The sequence below is a fragment of the Parasteatoda tepidariorum genome, chromosome 7 (assembly GCF_043381705.1).
Source record: "Parasteatoda tepidariorum isolate YZ-2023 chromosome 7, CAS_Ptep_4.0, whole genome shotgun sequence".
In the NCBI taxonomy this organism is placed as follows: domain Eukaryota; kingdom Metazoa; phylum Arthropoda; class Arachnida; order Araneae; family Theridiidae; genus Parasteatoda; species Parasteatoda tepidariorum.
In genome coordinates, this window is record NC_092210.1 from 23,889,769 (window position 1) to 23,911,641 (window position 21,873).

The 21,873-nt window shown below is 29.0% G+C and overlaps 1 protein-coding gene across 1 annotated transcript in view; it reads right to left on the reverse strand.

The window, feature by feature from the left end:
* Positions 1-21,873, reverse strand: part of LOC107444016 (collagen alpha-1(XVIII) chain-like) — a 118,711-nt gene extending 96,838 nt beyond the window's left edge. Inside the window, exon 1 of the mRNA XM_071183185.1 lies at positions 21,746-21,873. Within this exon, the coding sequence (XP_071039286.1) occupies positions 21,746-21,835 (90 nt within the window). The 5' untranslated portion in view covers positions 21,836-21,873. The remainder of the gene's footprint in view (positions 1-21,745) is intronic.

Below are 21,873 nucleotides of genomic sequence, written 5' to 3' on the forward strand. Positions count from 1 at the left end.
TATATATATATATATAAAGAAGCGGGGATATGTAAAAAGAGGACAACGTAAAGCTGGGGTTGCACTGTGTATAAATTTAAGGAATAATATAAAATTTGAAGGAAAAATTAAGAATTTTAGAGATTATTTAATTTTATTACTACGTATAAGCTGTAATACCATGAAGAAACCCCTAAAATGAAAAGAATACTAAGAAAATAAGGAGAGAAATGAAAAAGAGAAAAGATTTCGTAGAAAAGAAAATTATTATTAAAAATTTCAAAAACCTGTTATAACTGGAATAAAATATCTGAAAAAAAATTTAAATTAATGCAAAATACCTGATTTAAGAAAAAAAATCATCAACACCCTATCAAATAAAGAAAATTCAAAAAAATAAAAATAAAAAAGGAATGGAATACATTGACATGCATGGCAACTTTATCAGGGAGACCGTAACATGCTATCAGTGCAGAAGTAGTATTTGCAGGTTTTGGATATTAAAAGTTAAGCCTTAATGGTTTTTCTGTTTAAAAAACTTTGTAGAGACAGGAATGTTGGTCTAGACAACCCATTTTTCGTTGATAATGAGTGTCAAAAATTAATAATTTTCTTGGTGTTTGAGAAACAAATCGTAGATTCAACATAGCGGCACAAATTTCTTTCTAGCTTATAAGTAAGTCTGGCTAAGAGTATGAGGAACCCTATGTCGAATTTTAATATTAAACGCTAGGTTTTTCAAATGATCATGAACGGTAGAATTCGATAAATTTATTCTCTCAGCAATCCCGCAAGTTGTTATTCGTTGGTTTGCATCAATCCATGCTCTTACGTTCTCTTCATTCAGCACAAATTGGCTTGGAGCATCTTCATGCATCTTAATCGAAATTTTTATGGACAGTTTTGGCACTGACGTACTACCAATACATCTTCTCCATATGCAGCGAATAATTATTTTCTTGTTCGAAGAGCATTTTTACTTTTTCGATAAAGAAAAAGTAAAATATACCGAAAATGCTGCGTTTATTTATCCATATTTGAAAGGACTCGAACCAAAAACTACGGCTTACAATCAATCAAACTTTTTTACAAGTAAGCCTTGATATTCCGGCTATCAAAATGTATAATGATTATGAGGTTTAAGTGTGAAGTTGACGGTGAAAAAGTATAGTTAAATCCTCTGTTGGAAAAAAACAAAATTATTTTGCAAACAATACAATATGAGCTAAATATTGGGGCATTATTACAAATGCGTGGGAAAATCATAAGCCCGTCTGAATATTACAGACAAAATCAATATTAATAATCGACTGTATTTTCCAACCTAAATAATTCTGTTCTGATTTGAATGTTCTGATCAGACTGAATATTAATAATCTACTGTATTTTCCTATCTAAATAGTTTTGTTCTGATTTAGAATGTTCTGATCAGACTGAATATTAATAATCTACTGTATTTTACAATCTACATGAGTTTGTTCGGATACAGAATGAATATTAATAATCTACTGTATTTTACTATCTAAATAATTTTGTTCTGATTTAGAGTGCTCTGATCAGACTTAATATTAATAATCTACTGTATTTTGCTATCTAAATAATTTTGTTCTGATTTAGAATGTTCTGATCAGGCTGAATATTAATAACCTACTGTATTTTACTATCTAAATAATTTTGTTCTGATTTAGAATTTTCTGATCAGGCTGAATATTAATTATCTACTGTATTTTACCATCTAAATAATTTTGTTCTAATCCTTCATTAATTCGGCTATAGGTACTGTAATTTTTTCCCATCTTATACTTTGCTTTTGCTTGGCATTAAATACAAGCAAAATATTGTTTCTAATGTTTAAAAAAATCATAAAACAGATTCATACTCGACTCAAAATCTCAAAAGTTAGGTACAAATCCTTAATATTCTATAGAATGCTCTCATTTCGCACATTAACGGTACATAAAGGTTGTAATGAATTATTGATTTACATTTTACTTTGTATGTGAATGAACGACATTAATAATCTACTATATTTTCCTATCTAAATAATTTTGTTCTGATTTAGAATTGTAAGTAAAAGCAACAACATATAATTCTGGACGGAAATGATATTGCAACGGAAATAACTGAGCAAAAATTATTCCGCTGGTCAGTAACACCGGTGTCCATAAGGAATAAGGCATCTTAACTGTTTATTAATTCGGCTATTGGAAGGAAAAAGGAAATCCCACGAAGGGAAAAAAGGGGACTTATTAGAGCTAATGGGAAATCAATCTTTGAGATAGCGGATAAGATTTTTTCTCCTTTTTTAATCAATTTTCCCTGAACGTTAATTAAACATATTTTCTCTGGAAAAACTTTCCACGTTCTAACAGAGGCGTTTCTTTTAGCTATAAAACTGGATCACCAAATATGGGATAAAATATTAAAAAATAAAATAGGTAAACAAGTTTGTTTACTGAATTAAGGTATGTGCAAGGTTGCTTAAAAAATGCTCTCTTGGTCAATGTCAAGCAATGCATAGTGTTTTTAAAAATACTTTTCTATAATTTTTGTAAAAATAGTGCTTATTATTTTGATTCTCAGATAATTTTAATACTTATATGTTAGCTACGTTCTAACTTCATTTTTTAATATGTTTTTATTATGCTCATGACAACATAAATTTTTATTATACTATATGCAACAAACCTATTGAAATAAAAATAGTTAATGTGTATAATAATAATATTAGTTAATTTTTATAGTTGATATATATACTCATACAAATGGAAGTGAAAATTCATAATTTTTAGAACACAAAAGATCTTGGGTATGAACCCAGCCGAATCCTAAGAACATTCCTCCCGCAATTCCTATACATTGATAACCACAAATAACAAACAAACGATTCTCCCACTCCTCAACAGATGGCGGCATTGTCCTATTCCACTCACCCTATGATTTACTTTGATTCAGTTTCTGAGATTCCAACGAGTGAACTGAAGATAATTTTAACAGCATTCTATAAATTTAAGCAAGTATCATTTAGTAAAAAATTCACAAAATAACGCTTATAGCATAACGTCAATTTGTAAAACATTTACTGGACATCTCTTTTTTAAAAGAAGTTTATTTTTACAGTCAGTGATTGGTAGATCTTTTATTAAAAGTTGTGAAATTTCTTAAAGTGTAGAAGTTATTTTAAAATGCTTTTTATTGCTCATTTTAAATTTTTACAGTAACTTTACTAGGAGCCGCAGCTACGGGATAGAGTTCTCTTTTCCCAAATTGGGGAGTCTGGTGCGAATCCCAGCGGTGGGCGTACAATGCAAATTCTGCTCCTGGATTACACTGACCACAGGGCTGACATAAAATATCACCAAGTTAGAATTCTCCTGTCATCGGGCTAACCACTGGAGGTTTTCGTGGTTTTCCTCTTTAAGTAACGCAAATGTGGGTTACTTAAAGGGGTTGGTTCCAATAAAAAAGTCTTCCATGAAAGCTAGTTTGTCTCAATGTTTCATCCGAGAGTTCTCCTGTCTTCTGGTTTGGGTTCAAAATTACAAGGCTACGCAGTTGAACATTGATTGTTGTAAATCAGATTGATAGTCAGAATCGGCTTGGCAGTTCAACGATATATATATAAATAAAATATATATTCATAATAAATATTTATAATATATATTTATAATATATATTCATAATATATATTTATAATATATATTTATTAAATAAAATTAAAATAACGTTACGTTTAAAACTCGAGAACTTACGAATAATAATGCATCACGCATATAAATAATATAATAATATATAAATAATGTATCTCGCATAATAAATATGCAATAAAATTATTAATGCTATACGTTTTAAAATATATAATATTAAAATCAATCATTTATTTTTAAATCAATTATAGAAGTAATTGTATGACAAATCTTTCATAAGTTGAAAAAAAAAATTTTGGTATGAAATAAAGAATGACGTAATAGGAAATATAGCAAAAGCTAACATATTCTAGTTCCCTCCAATACACGTGTTCGAATAAATGGAACATTATTAGATTCGGCAGGGCTTGTAGCGAAAATAGAGATGCAATTGTATTAGACGATTTTGTTAAGGGGGAGACCCCATCATCGTTTCTTATTTCGAAGCAAGAGTCATTTTTCGATCCTTATCAGAGCGAAATTGCTCTCAGAACTTTATTCGTCCTCACCATTTCTAACTTTATCAATTTTTTTTTTCAAAATAGATCTTTCTGCATTTCAATGAATGTAAAGCAAAAATATCATATGTCAAGTCATTCAATAAAGCAAGGAATTTGATTCTAAAAATTCCATAATCATCAAGTGATTTTGAAAGAAAAAAAATAATAAATCAACTTGCTTCGAAAAATATTTTTGGATTTTATGAGATGATTTTTTTTAAATAACTAAGTTTGGTCTTAAGCCTCCCGCGATGAAGTTTTTCCATATATAAATAGCGGAGTGAAGTTGATATGGGATCCCACTTGCTTTTATTAAAATTTCATCAATGATATTTTACTAATATACCAGCCGCCTATCGTAATCAGCTTGGTCGCCTTTCAAAATTATATTGCACAACATAAAAACTTTAATGGTAACTAAACTGAATGCACACCATAATTGCGTTTAAATGTTCTAATTCTCAACCCATCCAACTTAGTTTTAAACAATATATTAACCTAATTTTTTCTACGTCTATCCTCTACGCAGAAGTACTTCGATTTCTATTTTAACTATTTTCAAGAGATGCTCTACGTCTGTCTTCTAAGCAGAAGTACTTCGATTTCTATTTTAACTATTTTCAAGAGATGCTCTACGTCTATCCTCTACGCAGAAGTACTTCGATTTCTATTTTAACTATTTTCAAGAGATGTTCTGCGTCTAACATCTAAGCAGAAGTACTTCGATTTCTATATTAACTATTTTCAAGAGATGCTCTACGTCTATCTTCTAAGCAGAAGTATTTCGATTTAAATTTTAACTATTTTCTGGAGATGTTCTACGTCTATCTTCTAAGCAGAAGTACTTCGATTCTATTTTAACTGTTTTCAAGAGATGTTCTACGTCTATCCTCTAAGTAGAAGTACTTCGATTTCTATATTAACTATTTTCAAGAGATGTTCTACGTCTATCTTCTAAGCATAAGTACTTCGATTTCTATTTTAACTATTTTCAAGAGATGTTCCGCGTCTATCTTTTAAGCAGAAGTACTTCGATTTCTATTTTGACTATTTTCAAGAGATGCCCGTGATATCGTCTAATTTATTTATGTTATGAATTTCAGAGATAATTTAAATTCTCCTCGGAAAGCACTAAATCACTCAAACCAACTTAAGTAATAGTTCGTGACTTTTTAGCATAGTAAGCCCAGCATAAATATTAAAATAATTCAGTCGTGAGATAAGATGGAATACACAGCCCGATGATTTATTACTTGATGCACTATTTGTTTGGCAAAAGATCATGCAAAAAATAATTTTCAATGATTATTTTTTATTATTTTACTTATAAATAGTCAAAAAATTTTGAACTGTAAGAGTATGCAAATTTTTGCATCGTTTTAAAGAACGTAATTTTATGTGACAAAATACAAAATTTGTTTGAAATCGGTTGAATTGTTCCTGTGAAATCGAATTTTAAAAAAGACACATATTTAAAAATCGATTGCTAAGGAACTATTATTTTCAAACTTTGTATTTTGCGATATAAAATAGCATTTTTTAAGAGACTGTACTTGACAAATAAAAAAAACTTCGACTGTTATTAAATAAAATATTAAATAATTATTAAAAATTAATTTTTGCACAAAGGTAAAATATTTAAATAACCTTGTTTAATAGATGTGTGTAAAAAAATTTTCAATTCCCTTTAAAAGTTTGAGATATGGCAAAATACCCAAAAAGTAAAGTTTTCATAATGGGGTTCAAACTTCATCTAGTCATTAAATCAAATTATTGGGACAATATTTCTCAAATTGTGACTACTCCTGACATTTTGAGGGTCAGGAATCCAAATCCGTCTAAATTAAAAGTATGTATATTCAGAGAAAGTGCATTTTTATGTCCGATGTAAGATATTGTCTGCATTGAGGTCACCTCATCGAACTATTAAAATTGAGCCCTAGTATGTGAAGATCATTGGATCAAAAACTATTCAAAGTGTTTCATTTTGTTTTTAATGCTGTGATTTTTATATTGTATCCATATTATTATATATTTGTAAAACAAACTTTCTGTTTCTGTTATGAAACTAAAAAATGTCCCCCTAACATGCACAAGAGTCCCTTAAAAGTAGTTCATGAATTTTGAAAGTATTATTTCTTATCAAAAGTCACTGTAAGGTTGATATCAGAGAAAAAAAAATCAAATTATTATAATTTGGACAGTGCAATACAGCATACAGGGTGCTCGGTATCCTGTAAAACAGTGTTCCCCAACCTTTTTATCACCGCGGACCTGTCAACATTTGATAATTTTACCGCGGTCCGCTCTGGAGGGGGGGGGGACGTTGATTGTTTATGTTTCAGATTATTCTGATTTATTAATTTTAATTTAATTGCATTTAAACATGCCTTCAAAATAAAATATAGTTACACCGAAAATAAATATAAAGTGTTTTAACATTTTAACTTACTTAAATCATTCAGTCACGATCGAGAGAGATGACGAAGTTCTTCATTAGTTCCAATGTAAATTTCTCGCCCCGCTTTCGTGCTTTATTTATGATATTTACAGTTATGATGATCAATGTTTTTTAATTGAAAAAGAAAATAGTTGCAGTGGTTTTCTTTCTTTCTTTTTTTTTTTTTTTTTTTTTTTTTTTTTTTTACTTTCTAAAACATTAAAAAATTTATGTCACTACCTTCGGGGGCTCCTTTTTATTCTTCAATAAATAAAATTTTAATGGAACTATTTTTAATCTGGGATTCATTTTTAATTTGGGGTATAAACCTAGGAATTTAAATTCAGTTACAATGAAATGGGCGGCTCGGTACCATTTGTTCCACGTACCGGTACCGGTCCGCGGACAGGGGGTTGGGGAACAGTGAAACACCCCTTAATGTGGACTTTTGGAATCTTTATCAAGAATGGGAGCAAAAAACGATGAAAATTGTAGATCACAATTTTACATTGAGTTGATTTTAAAAAAAAACAAGTTACAGTAGAAGAGGGCGAATGTAATAAACATCAAAACAGGTTTATTTGGAGGTTGAAACTTGAAGATATTTATAAGAAACAAGATTCACTTCCTCTATTCTTCCTTTCCTTAACTAAACCTGACTTGCTGTTTACGATATCTGTTCTTGTATTATCGATTGCCAGATTTCGATAGTGCTTTTATTTTTTTCTACGGTTAAATATTAATTTGCATCTCCCAGTGTATGTTCTTCTCTCTCTTATTTTTTAAAGGGATTCTAAAGATATATAGTAAGAACGATTTTTACGGAGTACCTTGTAGTTCTAGTATTATAACGACAATACAATTAAGATTGTTGATGCTGTTGTAGTTCATTTACGTCGCACTAGAGCTGCACAATGGGCTATTGGCGACTGTCTGGGAAACATCCCTGAGGATGATCCGAAGACATGCTATTACAATTTTGATGCTCTGCAGAGGGCTTGGCACCCCAGCTTCGGTAGCCAAACGATCTACGCGAGAAGTCGAGCGCTTTACGGTTGAACAGTTTAACGAGGACTGATACCGCTCACCCTTGCACCCTACTCGGACTGATCCAAGTGGTCACCCACCCGCACAGTGATCAATGTCAGTTATGCTTGACTTTGGTGATTTGCTGGGAACCGTGTCTTAACGATCGGTCCCCTGCTGAACAATACAATGAAGATAGATTATATATTATAAACTAAAGTTATCAGGGAATATAGTTCACAATATTATATATTTTTTTGCGGAATGTTTTGTCTGAAAACTCAAATAAACCATTTCTATTTCATTTGCCTTAAGAACTTAAAAATAAATATAAATTTCTAAAATTAATTTTGTTCCACGTATTCTTAATTTCACTTCTTTTCCCCAATTATGACATCTAAAATTCTATTTCAATATATTCAAAAGCATCAGCAAAATTATAATTACTCTCTTAAAATACTTAAACATACAAAAAATAAATTTAAAAACAAATTATTATTATCGCCAATCATCGTTTAATGATAAGTTCCTGTTTTAACAACTATTTGATATCCTCCATTGTAAGAGAAGATTAAAAACATATTTTTCGACAAAACATAATCGTATGTGCTGTTTTAATTAGCATAATTCTGTAAAAAGACTTCATTTTTGCCATTATTTTTAATTACGGGCATTTCCCTCCCTTGATCTTAACGATCAAAATCCTTCTTTTATATCGTGTATTATGACTAAGACCATTAAAATGTTAAAACTTTCGTATAATGTGTCACTTTAAAGGAAATAAAATTTAAGTAACAAAATTATACTAACATTTGAAAAATCAATAATGTTTCTTCAGTATAGTGATTATACGGCTTCTAACAAAAACTAAATTGTGAATGTTTTGTTACAAATGGGCAATTTAATATTAAAAACGTCAATAAATAAAACATCAAGGTTTTTTTAAGCGTGTGATTTTTAAAATTATAATATGAAACGAAAAATAAACTATTTATAGTTTGTTTTAAACTGGCGTAAAATAGTTTTGAAAAATCTAACTCGTCTTTGTTATATTGTTCAAGACCCAAGTATCTATTTTTTGTAACAGATATTTTTTTTAAAGAAAATCCTGTTTAATTTTATATATTATATTGCAGCTAAAGAAGTACCAAGATCTTTTAAAGCTAGACGTTGGTTTTGATTTTTCTAAAATGTTTCACTCTGTAATAATTTTAGAGAAAGGAAATAACATAATAACAAGAAAAAGAATCATATGAAATGAGTTACTATTAGAAAAAATGAAGTCACAAAAGCAGTAAGATTATTCGATTGAAATATTACGTGTATATGTATAAATCTATCTATGCATATTGATATGATATGCAATATGTATAAACTAAAAGTATCATCAAAATTTTTTAAATTTTTATTTAATACCTAGACTGAGAAGAAATTCCGGTAAAATTACCGTATTATATGATAATGACATTTCTCGTAGTAAAAACTATTATTCTGGTAATAAAACTAAAATAAACGGAATTCAAAATAATCATTTGGTAATTTTTGTTCATACAATAACAGTTAATCGGATCAGTTAATCGGCTCAAATCTCAGAAACGGATTGAAGCCACCCCGAGCAATAGCCTATCGGAGCAGTAAGGGCGATTTGTCCGCAATGCTGATCACATTATCACAACCATGCCGTTGGTCTCAAAACTATGGAGCCTTAAAGTCTGCTTGACCCACACTGTAAAAAATTACGGATCAAATTACGATAAAAAGTACTGACACCATAAATGCAGCATCCGTGAAATTAATTTTACCGCGGAATACATTATAACTATAAAATTTTATACCATAATTTTACATCAATATTTTTTTTTGATTCAGTAATTTCACAGCAAATAATACTATAAAAATTACGGTGTATAAGATTTTCTGTTCTGTAAAAAATTGTTGTGAAAAGTATTCCGGTACCCAGAGTGCCAATACATTTTACCGTAACTTGACGCACATTCTTTTACAGGAAATAACAGGCTGTGAGGGGAGAATTTACTTTTACAGGTCTATAGTTGCTGTTGTTACAAATGCTACTTGCCAATAACAGCCGGCCTATTATTGGAATGCAAGCGAATTTTTAAGGCAGAGGGTGTGTTTCCTGTTTTCCAGGGGCGCAATCTATGACCAAAAGTATGACTTCAGCCACACATATGTCACAGGCCGTTTATAGGGCTGACATCTGTTCATTCATCCACAGATCGTAATTTTGACCTCAACCAGAGAATGATCATTCTCCAATTCAGTACCTTCAGAGTTATTGATTTGTTATAGGAAATAGGGGGATTTTGAGATTCTGACAGATTTAGCATGCACCATCTAATACACGGGGATTCTCCGGCCGACGGGATTCGAACTCAGGCACACGAGCCCAATGTCTTACCAATCATCTTGACTCAAAGGTCTATAGTGATGTTTGTCATGTAAAAAGTATCACCTACATAGTTTTTATGGTTTGCACAATTTCAAACTCATAGATTAACACTATGCTGTGCTTTAAGTACAAATTGCACTAAGAAAACCAATGATCGACGATTCTGTTATTGCCGTAATAACCAAACAAACTTTTCCTTTCTATCTAGCTTTATAATTTGCACAAAATTATTGAAATAACGAAAACATGCTGAGCTGCGATGAAGAAAAAACAATCCATTTATGAAAAAAATCATCATTCAAGTGCATAATTTTCCACATGTATTTGTTATTATAGAAGTGAAAATTAAAGAAAAGTTTATTCCTCATTGTAAGCTATCGAAGCATTATATAGTTACGACGGCTAAAATCAGTTAAATCTGATATTTAGTTAAACCACTTAAATCTCCGATGTTAATTTTTTGTTTCATTTTAATGAGATGACATTTCAGTGTCTAAAATCTCTAAAAAATTGTATTATCCATCTAAGCTTAAAAATGTTAAAGAATGTTCTAGATTAAAAAAATTGTAAAAATTTGTTTTTTCTTCTTTCCATTAGCCTATAACTATTTTTTTACATAAGCATCACATTGTACTAGTATCACTTGAAATAATCAGTTTTACTCGAGTGGGTTGCATGAAAAGATGTTCAATGCAAATACTTGACCTTGTCTAATTCGAGTAGGCGAATTTCACGGCTGAAATTATTTTTGCTCCTAAACTACATTTCTTTTGAATGTTGATATATTTTCGTCTAAATAAGTAAATTAAAAAGCTTTATATATAACAGGGGGCTGCAAAAATGTTGTGAAAAACTTATAGGAGAGTAATGGCACGCCATCAGGATTAAAATATCATAGGAAACCATGTCCGAAAAATTTCGCTGTACGCATCTAGGGGCGTTTCCTTATTTTGTCCTGTTCAGAAACACGCAGGAAGAATTAGTTCATAATAAAGAAGCACCCCTAGTGGCTTATGATGACATTTACGGCCATAGTTTCTTCTTATGCACTTTTAATCTTGATGATGTGCCGTAACTTATCTAGAAGTTTGTCGTCAAATTTAGGTAATTCCTTTTTACATATAATGTTTTTAAACTTATACACAACGAAAAAAAATAAGTAAGGTCATTTATAAAAATGTGTGCTAGAAGAGAGAGACTAATTGCAGATTTGAAATCAGCAACGTGAAAATATTCAAGATCCATTAAAAAACCCTCATGCATTAGAAGAAAAAAAATTGTTCCCTAGTGAAATCTATGAAGAAATAAAACTAAGCAATATGCTATATAAGGTAAAAAGTATTTTTAGCAGCTCGGTCACGCTCAATATTTAAAAAGTATTAACACTGCCTTTTTAAAGCAGAATATTTATATTTGAACAAATCTACAAATTTTTTGAGAATCCATGTTGTTGTTGTTGCCGTCGGCTATTAAGGAGGAGGGAGTGCGATTGTTTTTGTTTTCCAGTGGCGCCATCTATGGCCAAGAAATAGACTTCTGCTCCACCTATACGTCACACCCTCTTATATGTTGGGCCTATTCATACATACATTCATTCGTCCACAGATCGTAATTTTGACCTGAACCAGAGAGCTAATCAATCTCCAAGTCAGAGGTATTGATTTGTTATGGGAACAAAGAGGACTTCGTCACCCGACAGATTTAACGTGCATCAGTCACCCATTTACAACACGGGAAGTCTTCGGCCGGCTGGATTTAAACTCCCGTTCCATATACTATTAAATGCAATATAGAGTTATAAATTACTATTATAACAAAAAGATTATAATACGTTAAAAATTGCGACACCTAACAAAATATAATATTATCTGTGCAGAATAACAGGAAATTTAAGGGAAATATTAATACTTATATTTTACTACATTCAGCAATACACAATGCAGGAAAGATTCCCTATCTTCTTAAATTTAATTAATACTCTATATAAGTAAATGTAATGTATAATTGGTAAACATAATATTAATGATTGGATTTCTTTAAAAAAGAATATGATTAAGTGTTATTATTTAATAAGGTGTTTTAATGTTATTATTTTACATTTTTAAATGAAACAATATCAGTATAAAAGCGACGAAATATTTAATATGACTTTCATATGGCAACCTTAATAATTACCATAGCATGACCTTAATATGAAAACCTGTAATCGGAAATATCATTTGATTAAATACTTTTTACACAGTCCAAAATATTAAAGAAATTCTTTTTAATTTATTTCCAATTCGAATAAATTTTGTAATTCCCTTTTTTAAACATAAAATTCTTTTTAAAATACATAATTAATATTTTTACAATGCTATAGTTTGGTTAAAAATATGAAATATAAAACGATTCAATAGTTAGCTTATTCGATAAATACGATTCCACGTTTGATGTTAGTATACTAAATCGGTATCGATTGGAAAGAAAACTATATAAAAATCAAGTGAACCGCTTTATTTATATTCTTCAATATCTTTTAAGGTTCATATAAATGCAAAGCATTACCCGATTCCGTCAATCCTTTTTCTTTCTTAACTCTACTTTTATAAACCAACATCGATGTATTGGATAAAATCCTAGTCAGAGCGTTTACTTGGTAAACAGCTTGATGAATTTTTTTTAAAGTCATTGTTTAAAAAACAATGTTTTTGTTTTAATATTTGAAATAAAAGTAATTTAAAAACTGTTATTAGTTATAAAAAATTTTAAACTAAGTTAATGAAATATTTTATAATAAATCCGTAATTTCTTGTCAAAAATTTAATCTAAGTAAAAAATAAATAAGGAATATTGAGTAAATTCAACAAAATTATATAAATAAAGTAAATTTTAAAAAAAATAATATAGTCAGAGCGTTTACTTGGTAAACAGCTTGATATATTTTTAAACGTCATTGTTTAAAAAGCAATGTTTTTGTTTTAATATTTGAAAATAAGAATAATTTAAAAACTGTAATTAAATATAAAAAACTTTAAACTAAGTTAATGAAATATTCTATAATAAATCCGTAATTTCTTGTTAAAATTTAATGTAAGTAAAAAATAAATAAGGAATATTGAGTAAATTTAACAAAATTATAAAACAATTGCATGCATAGCTAAATAAATGAGTACATTGTTCGAACGTTTGCTTGGTAATCAGCTTGATATATTTTTAACGCCATTTGTTTCAAAAGCAAATGTTTTTTTTTAAATTTGAAAAAAAACCAATTAAAAATATTATTTGTAATTAAAAATTTTAAATTACATAAGTTTGCGTAATATTTTAAAGCAATTCCATAATATCTTGTTAAAATTTCCTGTAAGTGAGGAACAAATGTGATATATTGAGTAAAAACAAAATTTCATGTAAGTGAAGAACAAATGTAATATATTGAGTGAAAACAAAATTTCATGTAAGTGAAGAACAAATGTGATATATTGAGTAAAAACAAAATTATATAACAGCTACATGCATAGCTACAAAAATTAGTTTCTTATGGAATTATAAAAAGTCAGAGAGTTTGGTTGTTAAACAGCTTAATATATATATTTTTAACAGCTAAATATATTTTTTAACAGCTTAATATATTTTTTAACAGCTTAATATACTTTTCTTCATCAAGTAATATCTTACCGCTTCTTAGAATTGTTTATTTAAGCTACATGCATAGCTTCAAGAATCAGTTTATAATATAATTATAATAATAATAATAAAACAATTACGGAAGTGTTAAGTAAACTAAAAAATCTGGAACCATGCTTTCATTGCAACTTTTGTGAAGGATTTTTAGTTATTTAATCTTGACGGATTTTTAGTTGTTAAACTTAGGATATTTTACTTATTTAAACATGCTGAAATCCCGTTCTAACTTATCATTAAATCAGTGCTAAATTACACTTAAACGATACTCAAAACAAACAGAAAGGTAAAAACATAATAAATAAAGGTTAAATTTTTCCATTTGCGCTTATTTGCTGCCCTTTCCACGTGGCCTTATGCTATTAGATTGAGCAAAACGCGATTTTGCCATCAAAATAAAGATTGACTGTATTTAGTACCATTTGAGTATGATGCTTTTGCCCGATGTCAAATGATGATAGTCAAACTTTACGGCGATAGAACAATTTTCTAAATCACTGTCGTTCTTACAACTCCAAAACCGTTAGCTCCAGGGTCCTTAATTAATTTCTAGAGTCGGTTAAATTATTTAATATTTTATTTTGCTTGAGTTTTAAGAAAGTATACATAAATTCAAACAATACATAGAAAATGCTAAAACGGTGGGGAAAAAATTTTCATAGTTTTCCCTTGACAGAATTAAGCTTGCATTAGGAATTTAAACACAATAAAATGTAATTCATACTTTAAAAACACTCAGAAAAAATCACGGAATAAACACGGAATAATTCCTGTAGTGAATTCCTGTGTATGCGAATTTCTGTGTAATTCCTGACAAACAATGGTTTGAAGAATTATTTAAAATTATTGTTATCACTCTAGCCTTCACAATATAAATAACCACGAAAATAGCTTATTTATGAGTAGTAGCGATTTAAATTAAAATGACTTTTTATTTCTAAAATCATGTGTGTTGATAAAAATAACATTTAGTACATAAAGAAACAGTTGAAAGCTTTGCAACCAACCGCTTTTTGCAAACTTGTAAAATGCGATGATATTAAAGTTTTTCTTTTAAAAAACTATATTTTCATTACATATTTCAATCAGAAACACTTTTTATAAAAGCATCAAAAATCCAGTACAACTTTAATGTTTTTATTCATAATTAATTCGGTTGCTGTAGTTATTGTTAATGGAAAGCTCAAAAATTGTATTGTACTATACGAGTATTGTATTTTACTATACGAGTAACTTTGTATTTTGTATTGTACTATACGAGTAACTTTGTATTTTGTATTGTACTATACGAGTAACTTTTTGATGAAAAGTTACTCGTATAGTACAATACAAAAAAAAAAGACTTATGCTTCAGATATATTTTTTGAAACTTTTGCCATCTTATTAAAAAAAGAGTTTAAATAAAACCAGGAACCTCTCCGTTTGCTATCCTAAATACTCGGAACGATCTGGTTTCGGGTATTAGTAAACAAATTATCAAAACCTGGAACTTAAAATGATACGATTAAAACTCAAAATTTTTATGTAGTACTTCTATTTTAACGCTGAACTATTAAGTTAGTACATTATCAAAGCCTTTATTAGAAAAATTCTTCATGGTACTTCTTTTGAGTGATTTTTTTATATAAGTTTGAATACTTTCAAAAATACTAGTTTATACAGACAATGTAAGCTTTTTCTAACTGCATTCATTAAAATACTGCATAAATTTTAATTACGATGAAAATTCAGTTCCTGAAATTCGCTCAGCAGATAAAAAGTGACGACTTCAATTTCAAAAAAGAATATGGACAGATTTATAAACACCTGAAAAGCTCATAGTTTATATTTATTATAATTCGTTGATTGTTTCATAACGAGATTCAATACATTTTGAATAATTGCATGATATCCCTGTTTCAAATAAAAGATTTTAAAATCAAACACTCAAACTCATTAAGTATGTAAAATTTATAACTAAAATTTTTATCTTTATTTATAAATATCGATTGTAAAACAGAGTGTTTGGTAATGACTCCACTTAATATATATGTTTAGTTGTTGCTTATTTACGTCACACTAGAGCTGCACAATGGGCTATTGGCGACGGATATATATGTTTAGAACCCTAATCAAAAATGAACTAAAATAAAGTATGCTTATAGGGTTTGCAAATTAACAGAAGCTAGGAAACAAAACGTTATCAATATCTAATGAATCGCAAGATATATGTTTAGAACCCAAGTCAAAAATGTAGTCAAAAAAGTATTCTTATTAGAGGTCGCAAACTAATATTTTAGTGAAGAAACAACACTTTATAAAAATCTAACGAATCGCAATATATATGTTAGGACCCTAGTCAAAAATGTAGGGTCATTGGGCTACCGAAGCGGGGGTGCCATCCCCTCTGCAGATGATTAAAATTGTGATGGCATGTCTTCGGATTATCCTCAGGGAGGTTTCCCAGACAGCCGCCAATAACCTATTGTGCAGCTCTAGTGCGACGTAAATGAACTACAACAACAATAAAAAATGTAGTAAAAAAAGTATGCTTATTAGAGGTCGCAAACTAATATTTTAGTGAGGAAACAACACGTTCTCAAAATCTAATCAATCGCAATATATATGTTTAGAAACCAAGTCAAAAGTGTGGTCAAAAAAGTATGCTTATTAGAGGTCGTAAACTAATATTTTAGTGAGGAAACAGCACATTATCGAAATTGAAAGGCGATTATAGCCAATACCTTCTTGTTTCAGCAATCAAAAATTGGAGTTTTTGTATTTTTTCAGAATCCTCGCTAATGATTCGTTGGATTTAGATAACGAGTTTGCTTACTGTACCCTTAATTATTAAATTACAATCCATAATGTGTCTATCTTTCTCAAATCACTTTTAATAAGGGGTTCTTAAAACAAACTACACCCTCTATAAATTCTGCTGAAATAAATATGCAGACTTAAAAATAAGTTTTATTAGTAGTAATTAGATTATAATGTTTATTTTTTTCAGTTACTTATTTTTTAAGCAAACAAATCTGTAAAAGAAATGCGCAGTCACTTTATTTTGATAGTTCTATCAGAAATTAATAGTGTTAAATACAACTTTAAATGCATTTATATCAGTGTTAATTAAATAAAACGGCTTGAAAAAGTTAACTATTTTATTTACTCTATATTATCTAGTTAAGTTCGTGTAAAGGAAAAGCCTTGCGCGATAAGAACACTATTTTTTGTAGTGTTTTGTAACAATACTAAACAGACTAAAGCTCCAGATAAGCGCCGGCTTTATAAACATTTTGTTGGGGAAAAAAAACCCTTAAAAGGCATTAATTATCCCTAAATTCTTAGAAGGAAAAAATTATGGTAAAAGAGAATTTTTTTTTCAATGATGCTTCACAGTTATAAAAATATTTATTATACGGTAGGTGTTAATTTTAAGAAAAATTAACTAAAAATTGAAAGCTTTTTTTAATATGAAAAAGCATTAGAATATAAAAACAAGAAAGTTATTGTTGAATAAAAGCATTTAATAAGATTAGGAAAAAATTCGAATTCGAATTAACATAGAAAAGAATAATTATTTTATCGTATTACTATCTATACAACTTCATAATCGTATTTAATCAATATTATAATTTTTTCCTTGTTCTACTGAATTTGTAATTATGTTTGCGTTTTACTGGAATTGTGATTAAAAATAATAATGCCTAATTCTACACTTAGATTAAAACTTTTATAAATTTTCGATCTATGTGAGAGAAGTTTGTACTTTTTATGCTAGTTTATTTTATTTGTTTAGGAGGAACATAGGAGGTTTTACCAACCCTATCTATGTCATGTTTAAACGTTTATTTAGCTAATGAGCATCTGATTGCAACATAGTATAGAGCAGTATTTCAATTGTTTCTGTTCATCAGGCATTTGCAAGTGAAACCAAAGAGAAATTTTAAATTTAGCTAATGAGCATCTGATTGCAACATAGTATAGAGCAGAATCTCAATTGTTTCTGTTAATCAGGCATTTGAAAGTGAAACTAAAGAGAAATTTCGAATTTAGCTAATGAGCATCTGATTGCAACATAGTATAGAGCAGAATCTCAATTGTTTCTGTTCATCTGGCATTTGCAAGTGAAACTAAAGAGAAATTTTGAATTTAGCTAATGATCATCTGATTGCAACATAATATAGAGCAGAATCTCAATTGTTTCTGTTCATCTGGCATTTGCAAGTGAAACTAAAGAGAAATTTTGAATTTAGCTAATGAGCATCTGATTGCAACATAGTATAGAGCAGAATCTCAATTGTTTCTGTTCATCAGGCATTTGCAAGTGAAACTAAGGAGAAATTTTAAATTTAGCTAATGAGCATCTGATTGCAACATAATATAGAGCAGAATCTCAATTGTTTCTGTTCATCTGGCAATTGCAAGTGAAACTAAAGAGAAATTTTCAACCAGAGAAGTTCATTTTTTTTGGAAATTCTATTCTTTTGTACCATCTGCCATTAATATTTAAAAATAAAAAAAAACTTGAATTATTTATGTACTTTAATAACATAACTGAACCCAGAATTATATCTATTGCCCGGCAATCACACATAAGATGTACCCAGACTTCACTAAAAGCAATTTTACTGAAGAGATCATCTCGTGATAGTTAAACAGTATATTGTATTTTTTACGTTTTAATTGAATGATTTTTTTTTTCAAAATAGTTATTAAGGGAAATTAGACTCTGATACCAAATTAAGGCTTTTAGCAGGTACCCCTGTCAAAGATGAAATAGAAAAGAGACGAGACATGAAAAAAGTAAAGAAAAATTTACAAAATAATAATAATAAGAGCAAGAATATAACAATAATTACGTTGGCATCAAAAATAACTCTTTATAGTTCACTTGACTGATTCAAGCTAAATTCTTATCTGTAATTCTGTTTCCTGTTCCATAAGTTCTGTTTTGCCATTTTTGATCAGTAATTACATAACCAGTTTGATGAGTACATGCTTCGACACAACTAACTGCTTGTTATATCTCTGATAGACATTTAATCATATCAGTAAAAGTTTTACTAACCCTTTTGATTTCCGTAGGTCAAACTATCGTGCAAATTTGGTAAAAGTGGAAATTCCTTTTACATTGCCTTTTTTTATAATTTTATAACCGTTGTTGAACAGCCCACCCAATTTTTGGGTTTACGACTTCTATTGTTCAACTCCGTAGCCTTGTAATTTTGAACCCAATCCAGAAGACAAGGGAACTGCTGGATCAAGTATTGGGAGAAAATTTGCCTTCGTGGAGGATTTTATGATGGAACTAACCCACATTTGCGTTATACGGAGATGAAGACCACGAGAACCTCCCAAGGTTAGCCTGACTGCAAAGGGACTCTAACCAGTGATCCGTCTACCGCTGAGGATATTTCAAGTCAGCACTGTGGTCGGTGCAAGCCTAATGCGGATTCGTATCGACCAGCCATTGGTGGGATTCGAACCCGGTTCACCTCATTGAAAGGCGAATGCTCTATCCCCTGAGCCATCACGGCTCTTTACATTGCGTTTGTAGTGAAAGAGGAACACTCTGAAATATGATCAAAGAAAAAATATCTTGCTTTATTACGGGACATTTTTAAAAATTAACAAATATGGCTATACTTATAGTAACAAAATGAAATATGAAGCAGTGTCTCTTTTGTAGAAACGAAAGCATTTTATTTCATCTATTTAATATAGCAATTTTTGAAATAATTAACGATCATACTGAGAGGCCATTGGACACCCAAAAAACTCAGTCAACGCCAAGAAAGTAAAATTTTCAGTGAAAGATTAGTTGCTAATGTATACACTTAGAAGCATGTGAAGTCGGCGATTTACCGATAGATAAGATAGCCAGAAAAAAGCCAACGCGTTATTAATAATAAATTTTAAATAATATGACTACAATTAAATCACCAAATAGATCACTATAATTTAATATAAGCCTGTAAACGAAACATTTTTGTGGTCAGAGAAATAAAGTTAAAAATGGATTTTGATATTCGAGATGTCGCAACACTGAATTAATGAATTATGAATTTGTATTGAATTAAAAAGTTGACTGCTACATTGATTATTTAAAAAAAAAAGAATACAGATATTTATATCCGCTTTTGATAAAATGTGATAAAAATTAAATGATAGATTTAATTTAATTTTAATAGAATTAAGAATGATTAAGAAATTAAATTTATGAAATTAAAGCAATTAATTTTAAAAGCTAGGAAATATATGTATCGGCATCACACAAACTTTGCTCATAATGACTGATACCATACCATCAACAAGTTGAGTAATTTTGTCCATGTTAAATCCTTGATAAAAAATAGGCAGTCTGTAATTTAGGTAAAAAAAATAATAATAAATAAATAAAAGTTCTGAAAACAAACACTGGGTGAGTTCACTCACTTGGAGTTTTTGAAATTCGCTCCAAAATGTTACAACACTGCCGTTTGAAAACAGGCAAAAAGTTTAAACGGTTTTAATTTTATTTAAATAGTAAAGATATTTCATTCTTCTTTTTTGGCTAGAAACAGACGATTGTCGGTTGCTTATCATTCAAATGCAAAATATTTTCTATCGCTGCACAAACTGTAATTTTAACTGTAACTTTTCGATCAACATAAAAGATCGCATGAAATATACATTTTGAAATTAAGAATTTGATAGGTGCAACTTAGGCAGAACTACAAAACTACATTCAGTAAGAATGTTTCCTAGGTTTGAGAAAATCAAGAATTGTATTTAATATTCTTTAAAATTTTCAACTTTTTTCTAAATTTTTTGCTGTAGAATTACTTGAAATATTGATAAAAAAATATTATAAAATAAAGAATAATGACGTCATCTGAAGACTATGAACTGGATCGGTCAAAAAGACAAACGATTGTCTTTTTTTTCAAGAGTTGAAAGAATTTGGAATGAGATTTAAAAACTCCATATTGTGGAACTAACCCAATAAAAGCAATCAAATTATGTTGTCTGGAAAATTTTATTAGGCTAAAAACTATTCGATAAATTTTTAGTTTAAAAAGTAAAGCAAACTTTACTGTTTTAGTTCAGTATAGCGGTCCTTGTCCATGTTTTTCATTATAGAAACTACCGAGAACAAGTTTAAAACCATTATTTTTTTTTAAATGAAGTCCATTTTCAAAACATTTACGATTTTTTAATAAAGTAAAGTAATAAATAAAAATAAAAAAATGAAATAAATAAATCAAATTTTATAAATAAAAATGAATAACTAAAAATAAATAAATAAAAATACATAAATATAAATAAATAAATAAAAATAAATAATTAAAAATTCGTAAATAAAAAAAAACAGCAATTTAGAAAAAACATACTTCGAACATTTCTCTTTGAGAAATCTGAAACCTTTTTTTATGAGTCCATGTAAAGTGGCACTTCATGCTATTTTGAAGGAGAAATATGTTTATATTTGATGATTCTTAAATTTTAAAAAAAGTTTAACTTACAAAAAATTTAAAAGTTTAGTCTTAACAACAAGGAACAAGAATTTTTTACGTTATTATTACAGCATTTTGAAAATGTCGACAAAAAACATTTCATTAAAAAATAATGCATATTATATAATTTCGCAACTGTCAAAATGAAAATAAATTATATTTTAACTCAAATATTTTGTAGTAAATATAAAAAAAGATACATTCAGAAAAAAATCAATAAAAACAGGTACTTAGTTAAGCAATATTTAACGATTATTTAAATTGAAAAATAAATTTATTTGTATAATTATTTCGTTCATTTTGAAGTAAATTTAAATATGCTTCCAAACTATTGCCATAAACGTAGGCATTCCCACGCAAATTAAAACAAACTTAATATAAAACTTTTCTTCGGAATCCAATATTTATCTTTAATATTGCCAACAGCAAAAAAAAGTTATTTTAAAGAAAGTTTTTCGAATTTTTCCAAACGCATTTTTATTACAAAAGAAAAGAAAACGATTTGAAACGTTGCCAATGAAAAAAAAATGGAAGGAAAATATTTATAAAAATCGTTTTCATACCTGATTCCATTTAGGTTTGATTGTGGACGATTTTGTGAGTTGTGGGCTTAATGATGGGGAGAGAAGAAAGATGAGCAATGTCCAAAACATTTCGAATCTCTTTCCGCGGTCGTTCCCACTGACCGAGA